The sequence below is a fragment of the Camelina sativa genome, chromosome 13 (genome assembly GCF_000633955.1).
Source record: "Camelina sativa cultivar DH55 chromosome 13, Cs, whole genome shotgun sequence".
In the NCBI taxonomy this organism is placed as follows: Eukaryota; Viridiplantae; Streptophyta; class Magnoliopsida; order Brassicales; family Brassicaceae; genus Camelina; species Camelina sativa.
Window position 1 is genome coordinate 13,604,901 of NC_025697.1, and position 10,403 is coordinate 13,615,303.

Genomic DNA, 10,403 nt, shown 5'->3' on the forward strand with positions numbered 1-10,403 from the left:
CGGTGGTGCTGATGCTAATGCTTATTTACTTAGCCATTTGTTATCCACCTCATCAATCTCATCTTCTCTCTTCTTCTTCTTCTTCTTCTTCTTTTGACACTACTCATTACTCATAGTCATGTAATGTGAATATGTGATGATAGTGCGAGACAATATAATGTGCTATTCGATCCAGATGACACAACGCACATATGTGAATGCGTCGTCGTTTGATGGGTTTTGGGTTCTTTGTTTCATTTGACGATAACTGTTAAATCCATGCAGTATCCGGACCATTTGATTCAAAATTAGATCTTTTCCTTGTTTATTTTTTTTTTTTTTTTTTTTTTTTTTTTTTTTTTTTTTGTATTTGATTTGATTGTAGTTTTGAAGGAGTTTGTTGTTTTGCAGAAATGGCGGATTTGATACCGTTTTATCTGAACATTGTGGCGTTTCTATGTACTGTTGGAGCCATTGCTTTGGCGATATTTCATATCTACAGGCATCTTTTGAATTACACGGAACCAACTTATCAGAGATATATCGTACGAATCATCTTTATGGTCCCGGTTAGTATAGTATCATCATCTATAAGCTGAACTGTGTCTACTACTCCTTGACATGCTGAATTCTGTTTTCCCTAATATGTTCTTGGATGTTTTGCTTCTCATTGCCAGGTTTATGCCTTCATGTCATTCTTGTCTCTTGTGCTACCTAAAAGCTCGATATATTTTGATTCCATACGAGAAGTGTGAGTATCCTAATTGAAGTTGTAGATGTGTTTTCTCTAACAACAAAAATAATTTCTGTGTGATCCTTAAAACATGAGTGTAGATTATGTCAGCTGTGATTTCTTCTTCTTTTAGAGTGCCTCAATAGTTCTTAGAGTTGCTCCTTAAAGTTTTCTGTTTTTGTTTAAAGTCAAATGGCCTAATGGCATATGTCTATAATGACCTTTTTGTGTTTCAGATATGAAGCATGGGTTATTTACAATTTCCTATCGCTGTGTTTGGCATGGGTTGGAGGCCCAGGATCAGTAGTGCTTAGTTTAAGTGGTCGCTCTCTAAAGCCATCGTGGTCTCTCATGACATGTTGCTTTCCACCTTTAACTTTGGACGGGTAAGTTTGAATCCAAACTCTTTGTACATATCAACAAAGGCTGTGTTTACATAGTCTTTCCCGGTATTTTCTAACATTTCTGCAGTACTGTATTCTGTGCAAGTAACACAACATGTGCAAATTTTTAGATTCTGTGTCTCACGTTAATAATCTTTATGTGTGCTTGTCATTAGAGACGATCATATGGTTGCACACAGTTTATGATGATTTTGTCTTGTGTATTTAGAAGTCCTCTTAGTAGCTGACATCTATTGAACACATGCATGATCTTCTCAGTGCAGGCGTTTTATTCGACGATGCAAGCAAGGTTGTCTGCAGTTTGTTATTCTAAAGCCTATCTTAGTTGCTGTCACACTTGTGCTTTATGCGAAAGGGAAGTACAAGGATGGGAATTTCAACCCTGATCAAGCATATCTCTATCTTACCATCATCTATACCATATCCTACACAGTGGCTTTGTACGCACTTGTGCTGTTTTATATGGCATGCAGAGATCTACTTCAGCCATTCAATCCAGTCCCAAAATTTGTGATCATAAAGTCTGTGGTCTTTCTAACCTATTGGCAGGTAAAATGTGCTTACTAACTCAGAGTTTTGACATTCACTCTTACCTTTTACTATCCTTCACACATTGTTACTTTTTTTCTGATTGTGTTCTATGACCCTCTTCTTTGCACAGGGTGTTCTAGTTTTTCTTGCTGCAAAATCTGGATTCATAAAGACTGCAGAGGAGGCTGCTCATTTTCAGAATTTTATAATATGTGTCGAGATGCTTATTGCTGCAGCATGCCATTTCTATGCTTTTCCATACAAGGAGTATGCCGGTGCCAATGTTGGTGGATCTGGCAGTTTTTCAGGGAGCCTATCACATGCTGTAAAACTAAATGACTTTTACCATGACACTGTTCACCAGGTAACTGGTTTCTTTGAAAATCATCCATATTTCAAATCATATTTGTTTCATATTGGTGTCCTGATCATTTTTTATTACAGTTTGCTCCTACATATCATGATTATGTGCTCTATAACCATCAAGATGGTGGTGATGAAGGGACAAAGAAGTACCGGTCGAGAACTTTTGTTCCAACTGGCCAAGAGATGGATGCAATGAGAAAGAACAAACCTGTGTATGCAAACAAGATTGATGGTGTTTCGGTGTCAAGTAGTCTATCTTCAGAGGCAAGCTCACCAAAAAGCTCTAGCGTAACTTCTGATCCTGCTCGTTCTGATGCTGCGAAATCTTCCTTGCTTGTGGATGCCCCTGATTCTCTTGATACAATGTATGATATGTCCCTCATTGACATCGATCTATCTAGTTTCCCGAGCAATGTCCCCTCTGCAAGTGAAAGTGGGCCTAGATAGGGGCAGACAAGAAAGATGTAGAAAGAAACCATTAACAAGGTACAAAACATGCTCCTAATAGTTGGATTCAGATGAATATGTCTCAGGTGTGTTCTTAGTTGAAAGATGTTGTTAGTAGGAGACTTGGAAGATAAATGAAAAAGCTTCTAAAGCCCGTTTGCCTTCATAGCTTTACAAGTCTTCTACTAGCAGTTTCTATTGCAGCCTGTTTTTCGTTCCTGCCTACTTTGTAGATACAATAGGGTTTGATATGGATATAAAAATTGTCAGTTGATTACTTCTCAAGCTTGTGAATCGCTCGTAGTGGATTAGGAACATTCTTTTTTTTTATACATGTAACATGATGAGTTTCGGAAACAAAGCCCTTCAAACTCATAAAAGGCTAAGGCTAAGGGTCAAATGGTGATCCTGTTTGCCCATTATTATATTTGTTTTATTTTTCCTATGGAAGTAATAGAGTTGCAAGTAATAAGATTGTGATATGAAAAGTAAACTTTGTTCAAATGTAAGCATTTCTTGTTCTAATAGGTAATAGTGTTAGGTTTTGACCAAAGCAAGCAAAGTCAAAAATGCATAGGACTATAGGAGTTGGCTTATCCTTCTCTTTAATGCCAATGTCACATCTTCATTCTTCACACACCTACCACACTTTACTAAGTTATGTCCACCAAGCAAAAACTATTTATTTAGGTCTCTCATATTCTTCTGTGACCACAAATGGGACCAAATAAATATATAAAAGAAATAAGGCCGGCACTACAAGATTTGTATAGAAGTAGTGATTGCAACAATACTCTTTTTAAGTTTTATAATAAGATTATAACTTTTTAAAATTAAAATATACTAACATTCACTTTAAATTCTTTGAACTAATTTGTCTTGGATGATACGTAAATTTCACGTTTATTTCTGCATCGAAAATGTCTTATATGATTCAATGCATATGCCACTTTTAATTAAAACTAAACAAGTTCTCTTCATTTTCAAAACAAAATTGACCTCATAATAACGAGTTAATATATTCTGATTTGTAAAAAAACACACACATTCACTTAATTAATTACATTCACTCTAATTAGTAGAATGTTGTTGCTTATTGGGAATAGGTTAAAAATATTAAAGTCTTGACTTGAGAGAGATGTGAGAGAAAGAGCCAATAAAGATTATACAGGTACACACAACACAGGTACACACAACAGTTCCTAAAACATAAACTAAAAGATCTATATAATTAAGTACTTACAAAGAGAGAGAGTTCAACGCACGCCTCTAACTAAAACTCTTCCCTATTACGTAACTACAACGGCGTCGGCGGCGGTGGTGGCTTTTTCTGGCGGCGACTTTTATTTTGATCCTTTTTATTTCTCAGCCTTCTTTATTATTTCTTCGGATTACGACGATGAGTGAGAAGCTTGTGTTGAGAAGCAGTAGTAGTGGTACTTGTGACTACAACCACAACTACGGTACTTATGGAGCACCACCGTACGGAGAGTATTTGGAGAAGAGACAGTTGTTTCTCAGAAGCTACCAGTTTTCAAGAAAACAGAGTTTCACTGAGAAAGTTTCAAGATCTGTTAAGAGAGTGAAGCGAGTTGTGTTGAGGAGACTGAGATCAGCTCGGAGGTTAAAGTTGAAACGCGTCGTTTGGTGGTCTCGTCTCAGATCGGCGTTTTACTACCGCCGGAGACGTTTTTTTAGGCTTCTTCACTTGCATGAACCTTGTTATTGTTTCTAAAAATGTTTTATATTTCGTCTTTAATTGTGTTATGCTCAGAATTAATCAGATTAATAACGTTTAATTGAAGTTTTGGATTATCATTAAACTTGGTACTTATTGAAAAGTCAAAGAGAGTGTTTTATTTTGTGTGTGTGGACGGTAGAAGAAAACGTGAACTCTGCTTCTCGAGTTACACACAGTTGAAAGACGTGAAAGTGGTGAATGAGGGAGAGAGTAAGTTTCCTCTTTTTGCGTGTACCTTCGTCACCAAGTCAAAGATGCGTTTTCGTCTTCTTTTTGTAAGGGTTTTACTTACTTGTGATGGGTCTTAAATGGGCCTTAGTCCATAGAAAATAAACACAACTAAAGAACTTTGGACTCGTGGCTTGACTTCTTTGGCGTAAATTAGTACACAGCTCACTGCTTATGCCACTTTCTGACCATTTTTTTTGTATTGTTAATTTTTGTCATACATTAAACGCGTCTGCCGTTTTCTTTATAAGCTGGTTAGAGATAAATAGTAAAATTGGAATATCAACTAGTATATAATACTTCCTCCATTTCATAATATAGGATATTTAGAGAAGTATTTTTGTTTCATAATATAGGAGGTTTCTAATTTTTTATGCAACTTTTAGATTAAATTTATATTTTCTATTATGCAGACTTGTTTATGATTGGTTAAAACTTTTTAAAAGTAACTATTTCTTAATATGCGTGTTTTCACTAAAACATCCTATATTTTGAAACAGAGAGAGTACTAGATAAGGGCCGCACATGTGCGGGTCTTAAAATTATTGAAAAAACTATATTCTAAACGCTAAACAAAAATTTTAAATATATTATAACAATTATTACAATAATCGAAACCTAAATTATATCCCAGCAAAACTTTTGCCAAATACTAACTAAAATAAAGACCCGTCCGATAAAGAAAATCAACTTATTTCCTTATAATTATTTTTATTTTATCCCGCCCGTCCGCCTATTGTTCTCAACTTATTTCTAACCAAATCAAAAGTTCTCATATATTTTTTCTATATACCTAGGTTTAAACGGTTTACGAACCAAATCAGATAAAAAAACCACATAAATCCGATTTGAAACCAATTTTAAAATGGTTTACCGTTCTAACTTTCCAAATTTCAAAATCGTTTCTCAATTAGTTGATCAAGTAGCTTTTGTTTCAGTATCGGAATCATTGACATTATCCAGAAGAAAAAACTCTAGATTTTGATCAGAAACACCAACCATTGATTAATCTTCGGAACTTATAACGCTACTAACTGTAGAATCGCTTTTGGAACCTCCATCAGTGTCTTGATCATCGATTAATATAGCGGGCTTTATATACTTTGATTCCATTTCATTGCATATGATAACTTCCATTGAGGAACCTGCAAGAATCAAAGACCTACAATAGATAAACAAAATTATATCAGAAAAAAATCAAAGCTTTCGATATAAACATGTTAATTTATGTAGATATAATGTTATTTTCTTAATTAGCTTTCCTATTACGTTTCAAAAATAATAATTCTTTTGACATAACTTATGTTATTCTTTTTAGATTTGTTATTTCCTATTTACTGATTAATAATAATATACATGTTTAATGAATTATTTTTTTGTTTATACATGTCAAAATCTAAATGAGAAAACACATAATATAATTACCGTACCATGAATTAAATATATGTTTTGATAATTTTCCTTTTTGATTTAGGAAATTGTTTTTTAGATATAAACATGTAAATTTTATGTAGATTTAATTATATTATCTTAATTAGCTGTTTTGAAAAATAATAATATTTGACACATGTCAACATCTCTTTAGTATATTTGACACGTGTCATGATCCTGTTAATATCTAACTTTGAAAACCTAACCTTAACTTTGTAAACCTAACCTTATATAATAAGATTTTATGATTAGTTATTTTTTTTATAATTTTTTGATATTTTAAAAAGATTATTCTTTGAAAATTGGAAATTTGTGTAAAATTGACATTTGTTACGATCTGGTGAATTAGTTACTTTTGAAATTGACATGTGTCACATCTAGTGAGTTAGCAAAAAAATTATTTTAAAATTAGAAATTTGTGTAAAATTGACAATTGTCACGTTCTGGTGAATTAGTAATTTTTGAAATTGACACATATCACGATCTGGTGAGTTAGTAACTTTTAAAACCATACTTTATATAATAATATATATATATGTACCAATAATTATTTTAAAGTGTATATTTTCAATTTTTTCAAAAAACAAAAAAAAAGACTTCAATTCTTGAATTATTATATTCATATTTTGGTGGGTTATTGTCACAATTATTATATAACTTCATGTATAGAATATACTACTAATTGTCGTATGCTTCGCTGTATGCTTTGACAAGAGCCATAGTTTGTTGCTTCTTAACTCCTACATCTTCCAACCTGTTACAACTTTAACAGTATACCGTTTCTTGGTGGGCCAAGATTGTTGCTCCTCCGCTGACTTTAGTTGAGGTGTATCTCCATCTTTCACCACTTGGGTGATCTAAACAGATCTATTTGGGCCATCCTCTCTACATAATACTAATATGTGATTTCAATATGTGATTTCTAGTTTGCATACTCATATGTGATTTATAGTTTGCATACTCATTGATGAATACTATAATTCGATATGTGTATATTCACATGCTCATTGATAAATACTATACTTTAAGAGCAAAAAAACTTACTAAGAATTATTTTGATATTGAATAGCAGATTGTGCTTAGAATGTTCATGATCTCGAGTTTCAGATTTTTGAACGATCTAGAATTATTTTTGAAAAATCTTGTCTAGGGGATGTGAATGATGTTGTTACAAAATATCATGATATTGAAGACCATAAGGTTGATTATATGAATGAGAAGATTGTGTTATATGAGAATATGAGATTAATGGGGGATAAAGTTGATTATGTCATTAAAACCTCATTTAAACATGAAATTGACTTCACTTTTTAATGAAATGCATTTTATCCTCGTTAGCATCCAACCATCAATAAATATTTCAAAGTATATGATACATTTTTAATATACTTCCTTGATGTGATTTTATATCAACCAATTGCGTGTTATTTAGTACATATATTATTTTGTGCTAACAGGTTAAGGGCCAATATTCCATTGACTTAATTAGCCTTTTCAGTTAAACAAGTGTATGAGAACAATATTTGTATATATATATATATATATATATATATATATTATTAATTGAATAACATAAAATTTAATCTTTCTAAATTTGTTATTAAATAATGCCTACAAAATCAAACAGGAGTCGACTCTGCTTCAAGGTGAACGACTCACTCATAGACAATTGAGCCCATAAATATGATACAAATTCGTTTGGAAAAGAGAAGAATAACACATACTTTATTTGATTATGTGGATGACTAACAATTCAATGATTATGTTGGATTAAGACCTCCATTGAACCTAAGATCGACCGTTACATTTTTGCCAAAGCTTCATAAGCTTTGGGACAGTCTTTGCACTCGTCTTTTATCAGCAATAGGTTTCAAATACCTCAATATAGGCAAATATTATGGATTTGCAAGCATAGTGGACAATCAGTCCTTAATTACATTGGTATTATAACTACTATGTTTAATGAGCTCAAGAATTACAAAACATTGAATGATTGTACATGTGAAAGTGAGTACCAAACTTTTGCCAAAAATATTGGTCCACAAATTTATCATGGTCATGGATGAAGCTTGTTTCTGATTGATTCGGACCAAATCATTTGTCCCGAGAAACGTCCCTAGCTATTTAATTTGAACCAGGTGTATGCTTCAACAAAGTAGTTAGAGAAGTGCAACATCCTCGAGAAAAAGACTTGCTGATTTGAGAAGTCTCTTTTAGAATATGTAATCCGGTTTTACTATAATCTAATTTATCTGGTTTACTTCAGTAATTAGCTGTATTGTAGCACATTGCAATAAAGGTTAAGAAGATTTCTCTCTCTCATTTATGCTCTCATCTATTCATGTTGCCAAATTATTAAGCCGCTGCCTCGTTAATGGCTTGTCATCTCCTTTTTTTTTTGTCAAAACTTGTCAATTGTCATATCCTTAATCTCTTATTTAGATTATAAATCTTTTATTTCAATCATTGCTCAATTTTTCTATTCACTATAAGACCAATTCCTTTTTTTCCTCTCTCTTGTTTTTTCTATGCGATAATTATATCCACGTAAGTACAATATATGCAGTCTCTCTCTCTCTCTCTCTCTCTCTCTCTCTCTGACTTGTGTGGTTAAATAAAAACTGCAAAAATTCAGAGGATTTGGGGATTTGTGGTTTTTAATAAATACAAAGAAGAATATATCCATGTGCCTTCAGAATCTTTCCTTCACTCTCTTATCATTTATGGAGCGCCCTTCTCTCATCAATCATCATCAAAGTGTTCTTTGTTTGTTACTCAAACTGTTTCTCTTTTTGATCCTTTGCTCATTAAATATAAGTATTTTCTTTCTCTTATAAACTACTCTCCAACACTTCAAAACAACAATATCTTTAAAACCGTCTATTTTGCTTTGTTTTTTGTTTTCAACTGAAAGCTCAAGATGCTGCAGATAATTGGTAAGTACCGGTCAAGATCAACATCCCAGTACCAGAAGCTAAGCCATCAATACGAGAAAGTGACAACAAGAACTAAAAGGCATAACTTGGGAAAGAAGGTTGAGAGCAAGTCAAAAGGGTTCCGACTAAACCGACCAAGGAGGCTGGTTCTTAAGGCACTGGTCTTACCAAGAAGGATCTTGAGCATTTACGTGCGGATCACTAATAAAATGAACAGGGAAGGTTTATATCCCAGTTGCATTCTCTCTTCTCATTGGGGCTTCCCTATTGTATCAGAGAAAAGGCTAAAATTTTGACATTTGTGACGTATAGAAAAAAAAAAGAGATCAGAAACAGAGGAATGATGAAATTGTATAAGGCTAAACAGAGAAATTGCATCAGATGTTATCTATGATGTTGTTATACTTGTAGTTGTGATGTTTTAAAATGGGGAAAGATAATAACAAAGTTCAATTTATCTTTATATTTTTTTTGCATAGATGAGAGAAAGTGGGAGAGTGAATCCTCTCTACTTTGTTTAATTCTTCGTAACATTTGTGTATGAGAGAAAAAAAATCAAAGCTATATGATTGTGTCCGTCGAAAAACCAAATAATTTATGAAACAACTTTACATTACTCGAAAGAGTAATTGGTTTGTTAGCTACACATTGTGTACTAAGTGTGTAGTCAACTCATATTGGGACTGAGTTTGTGTCTATTCTCTTCTTTTCTAATATTTATTTGTTTTCACTTTTCATAGTGTTCCATATTATATGATTTTAAAAAGAATTATATGCAAACTTAATTTGTATTGATATTTTGTGATTATTTATATTTTTCTATTGGTTGAGTTGTTTTTATTTAGATATTGAATGATGGCTTTGTGTAAGAAAGAAAAGAAAACAAAAATATATAAGAACACTTTGATGATGTTAACTCAATGGACCTTAACTTCTTTAAGACTTGCCATGCGCCATGTTAAGAAGTTCTAACTCGAACTCGCGTGTGTTGATGCTTTTCCAGTTCCAAGTACATTTTATATAGCATTACTCTGTTTGATATTAGTCGTTGACAATCTACGAAATAGCATGATTAAGGAGATGTTATTTAATGTATCCACTAAGATGTTATTTGATATAATTGCTGGAGATTAAGCGTGACTAATAAAGCATCAATTAAGCGAGAGAAAGGAAAAAATAACAAAAGTTAAGAAGAGAGATGATAGCATGATAAAGGATATGGTCACTTTACAGAACATAAAAGACTTTACAAAACAATGTGATGATTTGTGACAACCACCTCGTTTTTTTTTTAATATGTGCTAATGAGAAGCAACACATTTAAAGATTGAAGCTTGTCTGTAAAGTAACAAACTTTTTTGGTCGCTTTGAGAGAATCAAGAGGTATCATTATAAAGCTGTACAAAAGGGTTGGTGAAAGCCATCACATTTTCTGAAACCTTTAAAAGAAACTGATGTGACAAGAAGAAAGAATTTTGAAGAAGCAAGGAGGCTATATGAGGAGCTTGGTGTATAGGAAGATGTGGTGGGTTGTACATCGACGGATGAACAAGAGGAACTTAAATCGTGATTGTGAGGTATAAGTAGCAAACAAATTCGAGATTTTG

General features: G+C 32.9%; 3 protein-coding genes across 3 annotated transcripts in view; all 3 read left to right on the forward strand.

Moving 5' to 3' along the window:
- LOC104736676 (transmembrane protein 184A-like) overlaps nucleotides 1-2,882 on the forward strand; it is a 3,826-nt gene extending 944 nt beyond the window's left edge. The window contains exons 3-8 of the mRNA XM_010456701.2: nucleotides 391-548; nucleotides 657-730; nucleotides 949-1,098; nucleotides 1,380-1,665; nucleotides 1,778-2,011; nucleotides 2,092-2,882. Coding sequence (XP_010455003.1) covers nucleotides 393-548; nucleotides 657-730; nucleotides 949-1,098; nucleotides 1,380-1,665; nucleotides 1,778-2,011; nucleotides 2,092-2,460 — 1,269 coding nt within the window. The 5' untranslated portion in view covers nucleotides 391-392 and the 3' untranslated portion in view covers nucleotides 2,461-2,882. The remainder of the gene's footprint in view (nucleotides 1-390; nucleotides 549-656; nucleotides 731-948; nucleotides 1,099-1,379; nucleotides 1,666-1,777; nucleotides 2,012-2,091) is intronic.
- On the forward strand, nucleotides 3,645-4,330 carry LOC104736677. The gene has a single exon (XM_010456702.2). It carries the CDS (start codon nucleotides 3,860-3,862, stop codon nucleotides 4,193-4,195), a length of 336 nt encoding a protein of 111 aa, XP_010455004.1. The 5' UTR covers nucleotides 3,645-3,859; the 3' UTR covers nucleotides 4,196-4,330.
- LOC104736679 overlaps nucleotides 10,146-10,403 on the forward strand; it is a 6,711-nt gene continuing 6,453 nt past the window's right edge. The window contains exon 1 of the mRNA XM_010456703.2: nucleotides 10,146-10,287. The gene's annotated coding sequence lies outside the window, so the exon portion shown is untranslated. The remainder of the gene's footprint in view (nucleotides 10,288-10,403) is intronic.